Raw genomic sequence first — 21,281 nt, 5'->3', positions numbered from 1 at the left:
TCCCCCTTTCTTTATTGGTATTTAGGTATTCAGTCTATGTGGACTTTCTCTTATGCTTACTAGATTACAAGCTATTTCAGATAGCATCTGTACAGCTCTCTTACTGTACATAGGAGTGCTGGTCTAGTATTAGTATTTGTACATGTAGCAGTATATATACATGTACATGTATCTGCTACTAATTGTATTGTCCATGGTACTGAATCAACTGCTTCAACCCTTAACATTCATGTAGACAAACTAGAACCAGTTAATTTGATTACAATCAGGTTCTCATATAAAGCAACTTTTTATAAATAATGAATAATATTGATATCTTTTGAACAATTGTGAAAGATTAATAAGAAAATAAAGACAAACAAATGCATGTGATCTTAGTACACACAAAATGTACACATGTATTAAAATATCTGTCAAATATGTGAGGGCATACAAGTAAATGCTGAATTTACAGTATTAAAGTCTAATTATTTGCTTGAATTTATTAAATAATTCTCAGATAATAATTAGCTTTTATTTTATTTTATCTATATTGAATTAAATAAAATAAAGACTATGGTAAAATTATTAGCACTTGTTTAAATAATAATGATGATATGAGTTCATTTCAATCCTTTGTTTATTTGTGCAAGTATAGTAATGACTTTAAACTGGTTGTTAATTGATTTCACAATTATCCTCTATAATCTTTTTGAGTTCATTTAATCTCCCTTTGATCTTCAATATAGTCTACTGTCTAGTCAACAATACAACTACAATACTGGTACAAAATTTTTATACCAGTATTGTTGTTTTTTTAGAAAAAGTTACAATACTGGTACAAAATTTTTATACCAGTATTGTGGACAATACTGGTATACCAGTATTGCGATCACCAACTACAGGAGATCCGAGTCAAGTATTAGTGGCATCAGAGACAAAGATCACGGATACAGTAAATTTTCTGTGCCGAATTAACAAGATTTTGAATAAGTTGAAAATCCAAATGCTGAAATGACTTAAAATAGGTGACGATTTGACTTTTTTTAGTGCCGATTTGACTCGGCTAAAAATAAAATCAAACGTAAATATTTCTTCATACGGACTTCGTTCTCTTTCAAAAGCAGCACGGGTACCTGACTCATGTTAGAAACCTTGTATAAATATATACTATGTTAAATTGTAACTTTTGCGTTTGTTACTTTGTAGATTGTGAAATTACCAAAAGGACTACAATGTTTACATTTTCCATTTCCCTTCCAAATCTTAATCGGTGTCACAAAAACACTTGAATTGCTGTTCCGTATTGCCTACTAAAAACATTTGTTTGATTAAGACAAACTTGACTTCCTGTTTGATTGAAGAGGGAAAATCAAATCGTAATATTTTAAAAATGTAAACATTAGTTGCATTCATATATAATTTATACAAATATATTGGGGTTAATTTTGTAACCCGATCAATTTTCATTCAGGACAAATTTGAACTGGTTGGGGTTTCTGCTTGCACCACTAAATTTACTGTATTATTTTACCATGTTCAGATGTTTTTTTTTTAATCATTAATCTCAAATTTACTATCAATGTGCTTCGAGATTCACGTTGATAGTAAACATGCATATTTAGAGTATAAATATGGTATATTAGTATATTTATATGGTACAAATTACAAATAAGTGATATATATATAGAAAAATTTGAGATTTATGATTAAAAAAAAAAAAAAAGGGGGAGGGACTATATGGGGCTCATAAGGATCCTGTCCTCAAGCACCTGTGATTTAGACCCTTCAACAACGAAATTTGTATTTCATGCACACGTATAAAAATTGGTTTTTATCCAACACAATCATAGGTTTGAACGTAGTTTCAATTTAGACTTGTTTATATTTTATCTTTTGGTCTCATGGTCACAAGTTCATTATTTTCTGTTTAGTATTAAATTTATATTAAGATCCATTTTGTTACATCTCGTGATCGATTTTATTTGGCAATCGCCAATGGCAGTCAGCAGGGTTAAAGAACATCAGTTGTTCGACCTGTTAGTCAAATGCATTTTGTTTAAATATACTTTTTCACTTTTTTGGTCTTTTGGAAAATGTTGTTTATGCAGTATTTAGACCCTTCTACAACGAAATTTGTTTTACATGCACACGTATAAAAATTGTGTTTTTTATCCAACACAATCATTATGATCATAGGTCTGAACATAGTTTTCAATTTAGACTTGTATATATATTATATACATATAACTCGTCTAAACATCAACCCAACAATGTTAGATCTGTAAATTTGCTTTCGCAAATTTTTGGTCTTCCCTCGCCGGGATTCGAACCCATGCTACTGTGATATCGTGACACCAAATCGCCTGCACTGCAGCCGTCCCGCTAGACCACACGACCACCTGGGCTCTCAAAAAAGAGCTTTCGGTGGGCATGTGTTACCTTTCCACGTCAGTTTTAATCTAGCGGCGTACTACAGTACATGATATATAATGCATGAAGATGTTATTGTTACAGATCAGCTAAATTATCTATAGTAAAGGATCCTACAAATTAATGTAAGATACAGTCACAGAAAATAATTATATTCATAAGTACGTCTGAGTCAGTGACAACCTTACAACAGATGTATCCATCGGATCGCCATCAATGATGGTGATACATGGCTGTGTACATAATGTATATAAAACTCGTCTAAACATCAACCCAACAATGTTATATATATTATACATTTATATCCAATTCATCTTAATAGCAACCCAACAATGTAAGATCTGTAAATATATTTGCTTCCGCAAATTTTTTGTTCTCCCCTCGCCTGGATTCGAACCCATGCTACTGAGATAACGTGACACCAAATCGCCTGCTTTGCAGCTGTCCTGCTAGACCACACGACCACCTGAGCTTTACAAAAATAAAGCTTTCGGTGGTCATGTGTTACCTTTCCTCGTCAGTTTTAATCTAGCATACAGTTTGACAATTAAGCTTCCTTGTTCCAACAACCAATATTAACTCAATCCTCCATGTATACAAGATAAGTTCCTATTCATTTTATAAAGAAATAAATTGAGTCATACAATTTGCAATTTCTCTTGCAGAATCATGGCTGAAAACACCAGAAAAAGTCCACGTAGGAAAAGCAAAAGACGATCTAGTTTTGCTGCTTCAAGGATTAATATTCTACAGCAAGGCACATCTGGGGAAGGTATTGAGCATAGCAATATTTATGTCAACAATCAATAAAAAGATGATAGTATAATAATACAGAGGAATGATAGAAAGCCACATCTAGAGAGATTAAAAATGTAGCAATTTTAATATTAATAACATGAAATCAAAGTGCTTGTGAGCCTGGAAGGGTAAAAATTGCTCTAATTTTGCGAGGAATTTTGAATAAAACTGCTCATTGTATTGCATTAAGCGAAATCACATAATCTAAATTTCAGTTATCTTTCTTTGTAGATTGAACCTACATTTATAACAGATGCACATGATTACACCATGTGGAACTTGTGTATTTTTTTAAAATATTTTTCTTGACAATTATGGTTATTCAAATACCCAGCACATCTGGAGAAGAGAAAACGTAAAAAATTGGTCTGATCTGGTAAAAATTAAACACATCTAACATGACAGTTTCATGTATAAAGTGAGTTAAAAAAATTTAGCAAATAATTGCTGTCATAAATATTCTATAGCGAGGCACAGGAATTTAGAATAATTATAGAAAACTAGATTATTCTTTATTTTAATTTTTAATCTAATATCAGGTTTCTAACTTCTCATTTTCTTTTCAGAATTGTATCAAGAAATAAATAGTACCAAATCACCAGATGAAAGACTGATTATGTTAACAAAAGTCTGCTTAGAGGTATTTACATCTTGCCCTTGTCTGAAGGGGTTTTCCACTTACAAAATACAACTGAATATCTTATCCATGCAAAGAGGACATTTTAATCTCAACACTTTACAAAGCAAAAATAATAAGATAGTTGAATATCGTCCTCATGCAAAAACATTACAAAATAGAAAAAATGATAGCCAATTTTCACTATCTATGAGGCCTGTCAAAAAGATGTTTGAATTTTTTATATTCTATGATATATAACTATCATACTATTTTAATTACAAAGTTTGATTCAATTTGGGATTTTTTGTCATATTGAATAATGCATACTAAAACTGCTAACAATGAAAATGTTGAAAATACATAGTTCAAAGTTCATGCATCAATGGTGCTTTTATGCATCACCATGATAAACTTGGAATTCGGTCTGTTAATGATCAAGTTTGAAGTTTTGCTTACATTGCTTATAATAGTTCACAGTGTTTAACTGCTTCAGTTTCTTTTATAATGCAATGGTATTCAGTAATAATTAGGTCATTATGACTGGTCTACATTTGTTTGGAAGGAAACCTTGCATAAAAAAGAAAATATGATCTAATTGCCAGTGAGACAACTCTTCACAAGAGACCAAATGACATAAAATTTAACAACTATAGGTCACTGTATTTTAATCTTGAAAGTATATCATCTTTAAAAAATTATTATTCTTATATTTCAGTACACTCTTAAAAAGATGGAAAATCAAATGACTGGTTGTAGAGATTTCAGTGCTTATAAAAGAGAAGGTACCAGTATAAAATAAATAGTTGACTGGGTATTTATTATCTGCTTTACTAGGATTATTTCTGGCAATGATATAAAATTGAGAATGGAAATGGGGAATGTGTCAAAGAGACAACTCGACCATAGAAAAAACAACAGCAGAAGGTCACCAACAGGTCTTCAATGTAGCGAGAAGTTCCCGCACCCGGAGGCGTATACCATGTATACTAGTCATGCCAGTAACTCTCAAGAAAATCATAATTTCAGAATGTTTATATCAGGTTTTTTGCTGGGCTTGGTGGACATTGTATATGACATTCACCTGCGCAAAGTGAATAATTCCCAATGTTTTTGCTCACTATTGAAGACAGTATGCTGACTTATATTTGCTAATCTTCTACATCATTTGGTATCTTGTGGAGAGTTGTCACATTGGCAATCATACCACATCATCTTAATTTTATAATGACCATTTTCTATGATGAACTTTAGAGATGAACCCTAGCACACTATTGAGCTTCATATAAGATTGTTACACAAAATAAGTTTTAAGAAAAACAAGCTACCCTTTATGAATTTGAGGATTTTCATGTAAGTCATTATTGAGTTACAAGAACTTTATAATCATTAAAAAAAACAAAAAAGACAGAAATAGTTACAAATCCTTTAAAAAAACTTTTGTACATATTGTTTTGATGATTCAGTAACATTTATTAAGCCTACATACAATGCAGTTGTCCGTGGACAGGCATATCATGTACCTTAGATCAAACTGTTGAAGAAGGGAGGAAGGGATATTTATTTTTACATTGAGAGATAAGGTGTATATCAGTAGAAACTATAATTCAGTTTTGTTACAAGGACGTATTTTATTCTGAATAATAAATGTAACTATTTAAAATATGAATAATTTTAGTGGAAGAGGCTGTTCTTAGAAAGATTGCAGACATGGAAGTCAAAGGTGTTTTTAAAGAAGCTTCAGAAAAAGAAAGGTAAATAGAATGTAAAGCTTTTCTTAGTAGTAAGATTTAATAGTATGTAGGAAATCTAAGCAAAAGAGAAATAGTAGTAAAAGCTCCAGCTCACTGGGCAAAAAACCTATAAGATATTCATGAATTCTTATCTTTTGTCGATTGTTGTTATATTTAGGCCTAATTTAAAATGTGGTAAACTTGGCAAAATGATATTGTGTTCTATGAATCAACATTATGATATAACTCAATAATATCGCAACCACTTAAATCTTCTCCTTATTTTCACACATGGCAAAGTTAAGATGCTTGATAAAACCACATGTGCTTTCAGTAATTTACAGTCCATGACCAGTTCAATATACTATTGTAAGACATTACTATGATGATCATGAGAATAATAGCTTACATCAACTTCATTTTGAACTTTGATGAATAGTTGTCTCATTGGCAATCATACCACATCTCTTTATTTTTATGCCCCACCTACGATAGTAGAGGGGCATTATGTTTTCTGGTCTGTGCCTCTGTTCGTTCGTCCGTCTTTGCGTCCTTTCGCTTTAGGTTAAAGTTTTTGGTCAAGGTAGTTTTGAAGAAGTTGAAGTCCAATCAACTTGAAGCTTAGTACACATGTTCCCCATGATATGATCTTTCTAATAAATTGCCAAATTATAGTTTTGACCCCAATTTCATGGTCCACTGAACATAGAAAATGATAGTGCAAAGTTCAGGTTAAAGTTTTAAGTTTTTGGTCAAGGTAGTTTTTGATGAAGTTAAAAAGTTACATCAACTTGAAACTTAGTACACATGTTCAATATGATATGATCTTTCTAATTTTAATTCCAAATTAAAGTTTTGACCCCAATTTCAGGGTCCACTGAACACAGAAAATGATAGTGCCAGTGGGGCATCCGTGTACTATGGACACATTCTTGTTATGAGAATAACTCCACTATTTTATTGAATGAATTAAATTTAATTGATTGTAGAATAAGATAATGTTTTCTTTTCCAGTATGCTACCAAATCCCATCAACTCAGAACTGGACTCTGCTATAGAAGAAATGAAGGCAAAAATATCAAGGTGAATTTAAGAAATAGTAACAGCATTGTAAGGGGTCATTATTTGGGCCATCTTTGCATAAAGATCTCAAAGTGAGGCCATTGTAAACAAATAAATACCTATAAAGAACATGTTGCTATTTAGGGGGGCTCCTGGGTATAAATGATTTTTTTTCCCTAACATAGGATTTCGATATATTTTTTCATAAATGAACTTTATCATATACTTAAAAGAAAAATGAAATAAAAAAATGGGGTCACCGTTTATTTAAGCTAAAATCTGCCTCTGGAAGAATCATACATTTTTGTTAATGTCCTTTTTTTCTGTTGAACTAATAGGAGAAAAGGAGGAAATATCGAAATAAAAAAATAACCTAATATAAGAAATCGCTTAAATTTTACAATTATTTAGTTTATGTACAGCTTATTTGAAAACAATAATAAAAAATATAGGTCATCGATGAGTTAAAAAAGATATTTCAAATTTAAGGCCAAAAAATGGCGTTTTTGCACCAAAGGGAGATAATTTGGAGCTTTTTCAATTTTTACAGTCATCTGGGGCCAAACCAAATCAATTTTTTGGGTTGTTTTTTGTACCATATCATAAAGTAACAACTAATAGTGTAATAAATAAAATTTGTAATGAAAATATAAAGGTTAAATTTTTTGCTAAAATTTTTGTACCCACGAGCCACCTTAAAAGAAATAACTGCTCTTTGCTATTATTGCTGTTAAGAGGACCATAAAATAAAAGATGCAAAACTTTGCTGTTATTACAAATTGGCTAAAAACTCTTGTTTCCACAGATTTTCAATGTGTGAAAAATTATTAAATAGACTTTGAAAAACTTCATTAAAAAGGTGTTTCCTGAATTCAGAAAATTTGATTTTATATGGTACACTGAAATTTTAGCACACATGATAAAATGTCTCAGCCTCTAAACAAGCCATTATATATTTCATAAACCTTTAGATATATGTACAAAACATTGTTTCTTTGCCTTTTTTGATCTGCATGACATGGATTATGCATATTGACCTATTTAAACAAAAATGAAAAAGGTAAGGTTTATAAAAAAGAAGATGTGGTATGATTGCCAATGAGACAACTATCCACAAAAGACCAAAATGACACAAACATTAACAATTATAGGCCAGTACAGCCTTCAACAATGAGCAGAGCCCATACCGCATATAGTCAGCTATAAAAGTTTAGTTGAGATTTCTATCCACAGTACATAAAATAATTTGACAATACACAAACAACGGGGATATTAAAACCAAGGGATTGGAAAACTTAAGTCCCTTAGAGAATTGAAAAAATGCAAAGGACATGACTATTATCTTTCTTTTTTTTAATCTAAATTGATAATTCTTTTTGTAGGCTGCAAGAAGAAACAAACAAATGGGATCAGCTGGTAACAGAAACAGAAAATAAAGTATCTGAATGTGATCAGTATGTATTATTATACTTAATGTGATAAAGACAAAAAAAAAAGGGTTGGATAGACTGATGCGTATTGAACAGGTTTTCTGCAAAATGATACTGTTAAAATATCCCCTGCTAGTCACAATGTTTCTGTTGGGTGCTGTGCCCCTTTACTGGATGCATCATTTGTATTGTACCATGCCAAATGCTTTTTTATGCCCCATTAATGAACATTATGTTGTCTGGTCTGTGCGTCTGTCTGTCCCGCTTCAGGTTAAAGTTGTTGTTAAAATTTTTGGTCGAGGTAGTTTCTGATGAAGTTGAAGTCCAATCAACTTGAAACTTAGTACACATGTTCCCTATGATATGATCTTTTTAGCTTTAATTCCAAATTAGAGATTTCCCCCCATTTTCACAGTCCACTGAACATAGAAAACGATCTGTGTACTAGGGACACATTCTTGTTATGCCCCACCTACGATAGTAGAGGGGCATTAAGTTTTCTCTTCTGTGCATCTTTCTGTTCCTCCGTTTGTCCCACTTTAAGTTAACATGTTTAAGTTTTTGGTCAAGGTAGTTTTTGATGAAGAAGTCCAATCAACTTGAAATTAAGTACAAATGTTCCTTAAGATATGAGCTTTCTAATTTTAGAGCTAAATTAGACATTTTACCCTAATTTCACGGTCCACTGAACATAGAAAATGAAAGTGCGAGTTTCAGGTTGAAGTTTTTGGTCAATGTAGTTTTTGATGGTGGAAGTCCAATCACTTGAAACTAAGAACACATGTTCCCTATGATATTATCTTTCTAATTTTAATGCCAAATTAGATTTTTTACCCAATTTTACGGTCCATTGAACATGGAAAATGATATTACAAGTGGGGCATCTGTGTACTTTGGACACATTCTTGTTTTAATTTAAAAAATAACAATAATTCCACCTAGTTGAAATTCCAATTATAAGTACCTAATCCAGCAAGACCACAGATGAAACAACTACTGTGTATTCGTTTATTTTTCTTTGGTGGATGGAGGAAAATTGTACTTTTGTGTATATTTGATTTTGCAGTTTTGCCATTCTGCAAACACTCTTATAGAAATTTGAACTTCTCTGAACATTTAAATTTGTGGTTTATCTTTACCTTTGAAATCAACAAAAATTGATATCACACAAATTAAAAGGAGTCTATAGTATATAAGTATCTAAATAAAACAGTATTGGATAAGTTCCATATAAACATACATGGCATCCAGCAGGCTTCTCCCAAGGGTCTTGGAGCATCATGGCATCCAGCAGGGTCCTCCCAAGGGTCTTGGAGCATTATGGCATCCAGCAGGGTTCTCCCAAGGCATCATGGCAATGATTTTTTCTTAGTTTGTTTTTTTAAAATGCGGTGCTATTTGTTCTTGAAACCTATGATGTTTCAAACTCCCTGTTAGTATTAATAGGGGAAACACTGCATCAGAGGGAGATGTATTAAAATGTTGGGAGATCGTATATTAATGTCAAAATTTTATCAATAAATTAAGCAGTCCTGAAAAGCTATAGCACATGAATCAGGATCTGTTCCATTTTAATTATCAACAATGTAACAAAATCTTCAAGAAAATTTTAATCAGTATTGCCAATTTAAAGCAGGGAAAAGAATTGTATAAAATTGATCCTATCAGAACTGTCATATTACAATGTTTACGTTATTATTTTCAAAATTAAATTTTTACACGAATTGAAAGCCAATGGTGTGAGTTCTGTATTCTATTCTTCAGATTGTCCAAACAACCACACCTAACAGAGTTAGACATCTCTGGTACACTGAAAGCACAAAGTGGACAATATCTATGCCACAGATTAGATTATAACAGTTTACTGACAGATTTAAATCAAAAATGTCAAAAGACATCTTTACTGGTAGGTATAAGTATCAAGAAAAATATTGTCGTATAAAATACTGGCTCTAATACAATATTCTATGATTTAATGATGATTTGGATGAAATAATGTCCAAAGAAGGACAAATTTTTGTCCAAATAGATGCAATATGTCATAGATGAATATTACGAAATTTTGTCTTTTTAAAGGGAGGTTATCCCAGGACCTGTTGGTGACCTTCTGCTGTTGTTTATTTTCTATGGTCGGGTTGATGTCTCTTTGACACATTCCCCATTTTCATTCTCAATTTTAAGACTATATATATTTCATAGATGGATTGCCATCAATTTTTAACAGTAACACCGTAATGTATAAAATGACAGGTGTTTTACCAAGGGATACATCTTTGATACCTTTGAATTAGATTGCAAAGAATTTTGAATAGAAAACCTGAAAAGATTCTGTCAATTCATACATTCGATTATCTTTTTATTTAATTACCTCAGTAATAGATTTTTAGCGTTTGACTTATTGGACTCTCCAGGAAAACACTTTATTAAAACTTACTATAATCTCAGATAGTTAAATGCAAGTTAGCTCATATATTGAGTATAAAAAGATAGAAATAAAGTGTCAGAATTTTATACTTCTTTAGTTAAGGTTCACTGCTATAATTTGATATGTTACATGAATTTTGTAATAAAGTTAAAGATAAATGGATAATCATGTTCAATAAAGCCTGATAACAGATTTCAGGAAAGTATTGATCGTAATTCCTTAGATAAATGTGACAATTATTTCATAAAAGGCCATATCGTTAAAAATATAAAAGTATTTAGTAAACAGGAAGATAAAGGCCAATGTTTAGAGTAGAGAGTAATAGGCTGGTAAATATTGAATCATTTATACATTTGTAGGTTCAAGTTAAATTTATTTAAAAACTTTACTGGTGTCATAATGAAATTCAAATGTATTATACCTTTTTAATTGCAGGTGCATGAACATACAAGAGTTGTCAATAGATTAGACACAGCCTTTAAACATGTATCATCTGTCATCAACAAACAAGTTCTACACATGAGTAAGTATTGTAAATTCTCATGTTTGGTGTTATCCATTTATTTTATAAAACTATGTTTTGTTATCCTCCCACCAAACAAAGTTAGGAGTAGAAGCTTGCAGATACAATACGTCTCCATTGCAATAAGTTCCTGATTTAATCCACTATAATGGTGGAATTACTTGTTGATGCATCCACACTTAATTTTGGTAACTTGGACCTTCATTTTACACAAAAATGACTATGGATAAAGATCTGGCCTTTCCCTCATAAAACTTTAATCTGTACTTCCATTACAAAATGTAAGCTTTCAACTTTAAATCCACTACTATAATTTGATGATTTCAGAGTCTGAGTATGATAATCTTACTTGAAAGTTCTATGACGCAAGCCCAGATCTTACAAACTACAATTAATGAATGGAAGAAAAGATCAACAAATGGAAGTTTTTAACGACCTTGACTGGCTAAACAGCCCTTGCACGGTCGGTAGAAAAGATCTTTTGTCACTTGATGCATTTATCTGTGACCTGGGTCCACCCTATAATTATACCCCACGCAACAAGTTGCGGAAGGTATAATGTTTTTGACCCCTCCGTCTGTCAGTCCGTCAGTCCGTCAGTCCTGTTTCTTGTCTTCGCAACTCCTCTCAAACCACTCAACAGAATTTCACGAAACCTTTTCAGATAATAAGGACATACTATGTAGTTGTGCATATCGACAGGAAATTGTGATTCAATTTTTTTTCTAGGAGTTACGCCTCTTTGAACTTATTTACTTTAGTGTACTACTGCAACAGTTTGTCATTGCAACTCCTCTCAAACCACACAACAGAATTTCACGAAACCCTTTTCAGATAATAAGGACATACTATGTAGTTGTGCATATCTACGGGAAATTGTGATTCAATTTTTTTTCTAGGAGTTACGCCCCTTTGAACTTATTTACTTTAGTGTACTACTGCAACAGTTTGTCATCGCAACTCCTCTCAAACCACACAACAGAATTTCACGAAACCCTTTTCAAATAATAAGGACATACTATGTAGTTGTGCATATTGACGGGATTTTGTGATTCAATTTTTTTTCTAGGAGTTACGCCCCTTTGAACTTATTTACTTTAATGTACTACTGCAACAGTTTGTCATCGCAACTCCTCTGAAACTACTCAACAGAATTTCACGAAACCTTTTCAGTTAATAAGGACATACTATGCAGTTGTGCATATCGACTGGAAATTGCGATTCATTTTTTTTTCTAGGAGTTACGCCCCTTTGAACTTATTTACTTTAATGTATTACTGCAACAGTTAGTCATCCCAACTCCTCTGAAACTACTCAACAGAATTTCATGAAACCTTTTCAGATAATAAGGACATACTGTGCATGTAGATGTGGATATTGACAGGAAATTATTATTCAATATTTTTTATTATACAATTTTTTCCTTACACTTATTTAATTTCTCCAATGACAATGTGGGGACGTGGGGTATGTGAGCATGCTCACTAAGGTTCTTTATTAGGTCATGCATTTATCTGTGACATGGGTATCTGTTACATGGGTCCATCCTATAATTAGGTCATGCATTTATTTGTGACATGGGTCCACCCTATAATTAGGTCATGCATTTATCTGTGACATGGGTCCATCCTATAATTAGGTCATGCATTTATCTGTGACATGGGTCCACCCTATAATTAGGTCATGCATTTATCTGTGACATGGGTCCACCCTATAATAAGGTCATGCATTTTTCTGTGACATGGGTCCACCCTATAATTAGGTCATGCATTTATCTGTGACATGGGTCCACCCTATAATTAGGTCATGCATTTATCTGTGACATGGGTCCACCCTATAACTAGGTCATGCATTTATCTGTGACATGGGTCCACCCTATAATTAGGTCATGCATTTATCTGTGACATGGGTCCATCCTATAGTTAGGTCATGCATTTATCTGTGACATGGGTCCCCCCATTAATTAAGTCATGCATTTATCTGTGACATGGGTTCATCCTATAATTAGGTCATGCATTTTTCTGTGACATGGGTCCACCCTATAATTTGGTCATGCATTTATCTGTGACATGGGTCCACCCTATAATTAGGTCACATTTACCTTCATTAAATCATTTTAAGATTGAAATACAAATTCTAAAAAATAAAGATATATTGATTGGCTATTGTTTAAATTGGCTCTATCTTTTGATCTTTTATGTTGTTGAATAGTTATTTTGTTGAGATAATAATAACATCTACTTTTCATAGATTCAAGGTAAACTTTAGAAAGGTCTCTGTAAAAGGCAGATATTGGCAACTTAAGAATTTATGCTAACGGATGCTATGTCAAATTGAAAAGATGCTTGAAGTTTAATCTTTAGTTGCGCAGAATTATATGTTACTTTATATATTTCTATTGATTATGTCTATAGGTTGCTGTCTCATTGATGTATACCTTAAAATTTTATTTATGGTCCAGCTGAGGACTACCTCTAGGTGTGCTAAAAACGTGTTGGTGACCTTCGGCTGTTGGTCGGGTAGTTGTCTCTTTGACATATTCCCCATTTCCATTCTCAATTTTATCTCTTTTTACTACATTTTTGTATTGACAATTTTCTTGCATTCACCTTGAAATTTACTATAGGAAGGGTTTACTATAATTAATAATCTTCTCGTACATAAACGTATAACAAGTTTTATGTAGTTCTACTTTCATGTAAATAAGCTCATATATAATGTGTTTTTTTTCTTACAGAAGAATCACAACAGCCAATAGAAACACCAAGACGAGTTATGCAGTCACTTTTGTCCTTTCCAACACCAAAATGATCTGGTTTTTCATATAGACATTTTGCCGCATTTTGTATATTTTAACCTACTTTTAAGAAAGAAATGTTGATTAACTTACCAATACATGTAAAGTGTACCTGTGTATTATTTTAATATTGCTCCAACTCTAAATGTCATATATATTTGTGTTCAACACTTTAAAGCAATACAGTGAACATGTTTATGTTAATATTTTATTGGAAAAATAAAAGAATATTGCACTATAATGAGACATAAATGTTTCAATGAATATCTGTTGTACATTTTGTAAAGAACCAATCTGTCAGTTTGATTTAACTCTCTGTCCTCTGTAAGTCAGTAATACAAATAAACCTACAATAACAAACATAAGTAATAATTAAAATTAACCAGGTTCTCCTTACAGTTGTTTATTTTACACATTATTGAAAAAAGGCAAAATGGGCTAATCCCAGTTGTTAATAGTGCTTTGAAGAAACATACTACACAATGTATATTGTTTTGGTGGGTTGTTACACTCAGGAATTGAATCACCACCAACATGAATCCGTATTTTGTTATAATAAAATTGAGAATGGAATGTTTCAAAGAGAAAACAACCAGATCAAAGAGCAGACAACAGCTGTAGGCAACTAATGGGTTTCAAAGCAGCAAGAAATATTTGAACATTTTATTTGTCATTCTATCATTATTCCCATCAGACAATAAAACATCCAAATTATTTCTGAATTTACAGTTCTATTCATATTGTATAAAATTTCATTAATTCTGATGGGAAAGGATAACAGTATGAACGGCACACATTCATTTCTTTACTGAAAGCATGGAAAGTTAAACCTTTCAAGGTTTCATAAAAATGGATGTCTTGATGATGGTTATATATAATTCATTCATAGAGGAGAATTACATGTAGCTTTGTTTTATGCTGAATATAGATTAAAACATTATGAAATAATCTAGAAATGTGCCAATGACTTCAAAATCATACAGAACAAAATATCTTGTTTGGGCTTTTGAAAAATTACAAAAAAAACCTAACAAAATGTTTTCACCAATATCATGAATATGACATTAGATTTCAAACAAATGAAAATACATTTACCTATAGCAGCTAATCCCATGACACCCATCAGCTGTGGAATACCTAATGCATATTTACCTATAGTAGCTAATACAATGACACCCATCAACAGTGGAATACCTAATGCATATTTACCTATAGCAGCTAATCCCATGACACCCATCAGCAGTGGAATACCTAATGCATATTTACCTATAACAGCTAATCCCATGACACCCATCAGCAGTGGAATACCTAATGCATATTTACCTATAACAGCTAATCCCATGACACCCATCAGCAGTGGACTACCCAATGCATATTTACCTATAACAGCTAATCCCATGACACCCATCAGCAGTGGAATACCTAATGCATATTTACCTATAACAGCTAATCCCATGACACCCATCAGCAGTGGAATACCTAATGCATATTTACCTATAGCAGCTAATCCCATGACACCCATCAGCAGTGGAATACCTAATGCATATTTACCTATAGCAGCTAATCCCATGACACCCATCAGCAGTGGAATACCTTATGCATATTTACCTATAGCAGCTAATCCCATGACACCCATCAGCAGTGGAATACCTAATGCATATTTACCTATAACAGCTAATCCCATGACACCCATCAGCAGTGGAATACCTAATGCATATTTACCTATAGCAGCTAATCCCATGACACTCATCAGCAGTGGAATACCTAATGCATATTTACCTATAGCAGCTAATCCCATGACCCCCATCAGCAGTGGAATACCTAATGCATATTTACCTATAACAGCTAATCCCATGACACCCATCAGCAGTGGAATACCTAATGCATATTTACCTATAGCAGCTAATCCCATGCCACCCATCAGCAGTGGAATACCTAATGCATATTTACCTATAACAGCTAATCCCATGACACCCATCAGCAGTGGAATACCTAATGCATATTTACCTATAGCAGCTAATCCCATGACACCCATCAGCAGTGGAATACCTAATGCATATTTACCTATAACAGCTAATCCCATGACCCCCATCAGCAGTGGAATACCTAATGCATATTTACCTATAACAGCTAATCCCATGACACCCATCAGCAGTGGAATACCTAATGCATATTTACCTATAACAGCTAATCCCATGACACCCATCAGCAGTGGAATACCTAATGCATATTTACCTATAGCAGCTAATCCCATGACCCCCATCAGCAGTGGAATACCTAATGCATATTTACCTATAACAGCTAATCCCATGACACCCATCAGCAGTGGAATACCTAATACATATTTACCTGTAGCAGCTAATCCCATGACCCCCATCAGCAGTGGAATACCTAATGCATATTTACCTGTAACAGCTAATCCCATGACACTCATCAGCAGTGGAATACCTAATGCATATTTACCTATAACAGCTAATCCCATGACACCCATCAGCAGTGGAATACCTAATGCATATTTACCTATAACAGCTAATCCCATGACACCCATCAGCAGTGGAATACCTAGTGCATATTTACCTATAACAGCTAATCCCATGACACCCATCAGCAGTGGAATACCTAATGCATATTTACCTATAACAGCTAATCCCATGACACCCATCAGCAGTGGAATACCTAATGCATATTTACCTATAACAGCTAATCCCATGACACCCATCAGCAGTGGAATACCTAATGCATATTTACCTATAGCAGCTAATCCCATGACACCCATCAGCAGTGGAATACCTTATGCATATTTACCTATAGCAGCTAATCCCATGACACCCATCAGCAGTGGAATACCTAATGCATATTTACCTGTAACAGCTAATCCCATGACACTCATCAGCAGTGGAATACCTAATGCATATTTACCTGTAACAGCTAATCCCATGACACCCATCAGCAGTGGAATACCTAATGCATATTTACCTGTAATAGCTAATCCCATGACACCCATCAGCAGTGGAATACCTAATGCATATTTACCTGTAACAGCTAATCCCATGACACTCATCAGCAGTGGAATACCTAGTGCATATTTACCTATAGCAGCTAATCCCATGACACCCATCAGCAGTGGAATACCTAATGCATATTTACCTATAACAGCTAATCCCATGACACCCATCAGCAGTGGAATACCTAATGCATATTTACCTGTAACAGCTAATCCTGTGACACCCATCAGCAGTGGAATACCTAATGCATATTTACCTGTAACAGCTAATCCCATGACACCCATCAGCAGTGGAATACCTAATGCATATTTACCTATAGCAGCTAATCCCATGACACCCATCAGCAGTGGAATACCTAATGCATATTTACCTATAGCAGCTAATCCTGTGACACCCATCAGCAGTGGAATACCTAATGCATATTTACCTATAGCAGCTAATCCCATGACACCCATCAGCAGTGGAATACCTAATGCATATTTACCTATAGCAGCTAATCCTGTGACACCCATCAGCAGTGGAATACCTAATGCATATTTACCTATAGCAGCTAATCCCATGACACCCATCAGCAGTGGAATACCTAATGCATATTTACCTGTAGCAGCTAATCCCATGACACCCATCAGCAGTGGAATACCTAATGCATATTTATGGTCTGGAAAGACTTGATGGAAGATTTGATCTTTGTCAACGAAGGGCTGAAAATAACAATGATTACATAAACAATGTGCATTATTATAGCTATAAACAGCCATTTTATTTTAATATTCAGTTAAAAAAAAAATGTTTTAACTTTTGTGCTCCACCTACTAATTTAATGTTCAATTTTCTTTGAGATCTTTTTATAGTTACTGGTATTTGTTATGTTGTATACGCATAATATGTCACTTTCACCATGTTTTGAATCAATTGATTTCTAAGTCCAGTAACCCAAAAATGTGTGAACATTGGGAATTCTTGTTTAGCTTATAAAGGAACATTAGACTCAGTTATAAGTAGGTTCACATAATGAGATACATAGTTTGACAGAGAAACTCCTCAAAGAACTGACTTCAATCCTTTTTATTTAGCAAAATGTTAATTCACTTACAACTTTTCTTACTTTTACAATTTTTTAAACTGTTAGCAAAATATTTCCTTATAGATACCAATGTTGTGAATATCATAGGATTGTCATTTTCATCAATATGTTAGGAGCGTTAAATTTTGAGAAATTTTCCATACTGAAAATTCAGAAATTGTTGGGTGCATTTCTTGTTGTGTTTTTTTTTTTTTTTTTTTAAAGGATGATAAAAATGCTAGATTAATAAAACTGTATTGCCAGTCAAATTAATCACAATTAAAAAAAAAACTCAATATTATAAGAATTTACAATATATCTTAGGCAGCAACCATTTGATTTTCTGGGGGGGGCTATGGTTTTTTTTTCTGTGCAAACTTTTTTTTTCGCCTTCAGCGAGGAACAATTAATTTTTTTAGCGACAAACCGAAAACAATTTTTTTCTTTCAATTTTAGCATTACATACATTCTGTTGTATAGTGGCAGCTAAGGGTGAAACAAACAATTTTTTTTTCTCAGGGTCCAAAACAAATTTTTTTCTTCTTCACCAAAACCTGGAAACAAACTTTTTTTTCCAAAAAAAACCATAGCCCCCCCCCCAGAAAATCAAATGGTTGCTGCCTTACCAGAACAATAATCCAAACTGTGTAATAGATGTAAGCTATAGAGGTCACTGTGATCAGTGTCCAACCAGCCAATAATTCAAATGTTCTTGTCATCTTTCATCTTGGTATACAATCTAGAAAAAAAAGAAGTAATGATTGAATGAGAGTCATTATAAAGTGTACCTGGTATGTCTTCTTGTTTTTTAATTGGCACATGTAAAGAGTTGAGAGTTCTGTAATGCTTCACATTAATGCACTAATGACTCATACTCCGTCTAGTGGACTTATAACATTCTTTTAAAGAATCCAGTCGTTAGCAAAGAAGAAGATGAAGGAGTGTTCAAGTTAAATTTACCAGTTTATCTGTTTATAGTCAGTGCAATGGCATGAGAGAAAAAAATGTAATTTTGCATTCCTTGCATTATGTTTCTTGAATTTTAAATGTATTGGTTATGGTGAATTTCATACAAAAGTGACATACAATGTAGTTATTTATTGCCATACACATTTTTTAGTCTTTTTTAATTTGTCAGGTGTAAACAAAATAACCAACACAAAATATAACCTGATCTACATAATATTTGGTTCCACCTTTTCAATATATTGGGTACATGTTCATTCAGGGTTTAATTTGGCATGTTTATTTTGAAGTCATTGTCATAACTTTCAAATGTTTGTTTAAGTTCAACATAAAATTGAAGAGACTTGTACCAGAAGCAAGATGAATTGTATCAAGTGTTGAACACAAAACTTTATTTATCAACTATTATTTATAAAAGTAGGTGTGTGGCATATGTCAATAACCAAACAGGACAACAAAAAATCTTCAGAATAGAATTACAATCTTGGTGATACATGTCAATTTCCAATTATAGCAATGATACAAGTATCAGAGTGGCAAACTTCTTATGAAGACCTACATGATTGAAAATAATATATATATGGCCTCATATTTTGCCATACCATTTACGTTTGTCAGTTCCAATCAAAACTGGCTCATAATAAAAAAGTCTAAATTGAAAACTACGTTCAAACCTAGATAAAAACCGCATTTTTTATACGTGTGCATGTAAAACAAATTCCGTTGTAGAAGGGGCTAAATACAGCACAAACAACATTTGCCAAAAGACCAAAAAAAGTTAAAAAGTATATATATATATATATTTGTATTGGATGTTCTCCATCACACCTTAAAAGGGGGGCAAGGGGTTTAACTGTTATGCTGTTATGGGGCATTTTAATTCTTTGTTATCTGTTATTCTGAAAATATATTTACTGTTAGCTGTTATTGTCTTATTCTTTGTTAGCTGTTATAGGACTTTTATCTATTTTGTTATCTGTTATTGTGAGAATCTATTTGCTGTTAACTGTTATTGAAAATTGAAATGTTAGCATTTTGACAGCCAATCTTCCGTAGAAATTGAAAATAACTGAAAATAGTGTTACCACATCCTCTTACAATGTATATCTATTGGGGTCTTTCTACTGGTAATATCGGGTGGCCCTGTATTTGCAGAAGAATTTCAGTAACATACATCACATAAATTGGACTCAGGACCATTCCAGTATATATTATTATTATCCTTTGTAATAAATTCCGTTGTCTGCACCCTATAGATTATTTTTATTCAATGACCACATAATAATCTTTATGTTGTACTATTAAACCACTGTCCCTGATTAGGGGAGAATTGGACACCAACTAGCATGCTTAAGTTGACGCAGTCCGGCACATTCTGTATGGACCTATTTCCAAGTCAGGAGCCTGGATTCAGTGGTTGTAGTTTGTTACTGTGTTACTAAGTTTCTCGTTCACTATTTTGTGGATAAATTAGGCAGTTAGTTTTTTTTTTTTGAATTGTTTTACATTACTAAGTGGTATTGGTTTGAATTATGGCTTTGGGAATTATACATCTTTTTCTTTTAGCATTTATATTATAAGTGCTACGCCCTGTCTTTTCATTTACATGAAAGAGAACCCCGACCACCATATTTTCAGTGGGTCTCATTTGGGTCTAAGTGTGACACGGGATTGCTGATTTTTGGTAAAGCATGACATGTGAAAGTCGGATTATTGTGCCGTGAAAACGGGAAATGGAGTCTAGCGGGACCCAGAAAATTACAAAAAAATGAGAATTGCTTAGGTACATAGTGTAAGTGGGATACGGGAATCTGTCAAAACAGTAAGCGGAATTATATCAATTACTGTTATCTGTTATTGTCCCTTTTCAATTCCTTGTTATCTGTTATTCACCAAATCAATTCACTGTTTAGCTGTTATGGGGACCCCCCTTGCCCCCCCCCCCCCCCCCCCCCCCCCCCCCCCCCCCCCCTTAAAAATAACGCAAAATGTACACTCGTACTAGATGTTGACCTTTGTTTACAAATAGATGTATGATGGATAAAACATGCATTGTAGGATAAACGTATTATATATCCTTCTGTACCTTGACTGGTCAATTTTGATGTGTATTCAGTACGTTTCTAAGATTACCTTCAAAACAAAGTTTCAACATTATTTACATTTTTTCCAGGAAGTTAAAATCATAGTATAAAATGTAAAGTCAAAGTAGGTAAATTTCCGGAAAATATCACTTTTTATATTGGTATTTCGTCGCTGGGTATCCTAGTTCCCTGGACTACGTTCCAGTTATTAGCTATTAGCCATACTCTCTCATATTGTTATATGAGTAACATACTTACTATTGCGATCGGGAACCAGTCTAGTCGCTGGGCTTCTTAAATGTCGTATATGACTTTTTTGGCTAAAAATACTTTTTGTCACCAATGATCTGGGCGGGAGGAATTCTTT

At 33.2% G+C, this 21,281-nt stretch overlaps 3 protein-coding genes across 11 annotated transcripts in view; 1 reads left to right on the top strand and 2 right to left on the bottom strand.

Moving 5' to 3' along the window:
• Positions 1-1,289, bottom strand: part of LOC134708317 (multivesicular body subunit 12B-like) — a 10,335-nt gene extending 9,046 nt beyond the window's left edge. Inside the window, exon 1 of one of the 3 annotated variants that reach the window (XM_063568758.1) lies at positions 1,202-1,289. Coding sequence is in view for 1 of the 3 variants with exons in the window: in XM_063568757.1 (XP_063424827.1) it covers positions 1,182-1,231 (50 nt within the window). In the remaining 2 variants the exon portion in view is untranslated. Of the gene's footprint in view, positions 1-1,181 lie in introns of all 3 variants that reach the window. The other 2 variants (XM_063568759.1, XM_063568757.1) reach the window with 2 other exon arrangements.
• LOC134708319 (uncharacterized) lies at positions 1,259-13,994 on the top strand. Of its 3 annotated transcripts, none has more exons than XM_063568760.1 (10): positions 1,259-1,374; positions 3,078-3,184; positions 3,777-3,850; positions 4,545-4,611; positions 5,505-5,580; positions 6,574-6,642; positions 8,004-8,075; positions 9,816-9,957; positions 10,912-10,999; positions 13,737-13,993. In XM_063568760.1, the coding sequence occupies exons 2-10, from the start codon at positions 3,082-3,084 to the stop codon at positions 13,808-13,810; spliced, it is 765 nt and encodes a 254-aa protein (XP_063424830.1). In that variant the 5' UTR covers positions 1,259-1,374; positions 3,078-3,081; the 3' UTR covers positions 13,811-13,993. The 3 variants fall into 3 exon arrangements, with proteins under 3 accessions (XP_063424830.1, XP_063424831.1, XP_063424832.1); XM_063568761.1 differs by having other exon boundaries at positions 1,298-1,358; XM_063568762.1 differs by lacking the exon at positions 1,259-1,374 and adding an exon at positions 1,449-1,468 and having other exon boundaries at positions 13,737-13,994.
• Positions 13,987-21,281, bottom strand: LOC134708320 (uncharacterized). Of its 5 annotated transcripts, none has more exons than XM_063568767.1 (5): positions 21,173-21,281; positions 18,491-18,603; positions 17,442-17,502; positions 17,172-17,213; positions 13,987-14,143 (listed from the first exon to the last, which is right to left on the bottom strand). In XM_063568767.1, exons 2-5 carry the CDS (start codon positions 18,581-18,583, stop codon positions 14,094-14,096), a joined length of 246 nt encoding a protein of 81 aa, XP_063424837.1. In that variant the 5' UTR covers positions 18,584-18,603; positions 21,173-21,281; the 3' UTR covers positions 13,987-14,093. The 5 variants fall into 5 exon arrangements, with proteins under 5 accessions (XP_063424837.1, XP_063424834.1, XP_063424833.1 ...); XM_063568764.1 differs by lacking the exons at positions 17,172-17,213; positions 21,173-21,281 and adding exons at positions 17,286-17,327; positions 20,964-21,096; XM_063568763.1 differs by lacking the exon at positions 21,173-21,281 and adding an exon at positions 20,964-21,096.

This window comes from Mytilus trossulus, chromosome 2, assembly GCF_036588685.1.
Source record: "Mytilus trossulus isolate FHL-02 chromosome 2, PNRI_Mtr1.1.1.hap1, whole genome shotgun sequence".
In the NCBI taxonomy this organism is placed as follows: domain Eukaryota; kingdom Metazoa; phylum Mollusca; class Bivalvia; order Mytilida; family Mytilidae; genus Mytilus; species Mytilus trossulus.
Note: the sequence above shows the minus strand (reverse complement) of the source record. Positions and strands in the feature narration are given on the sequence as shown.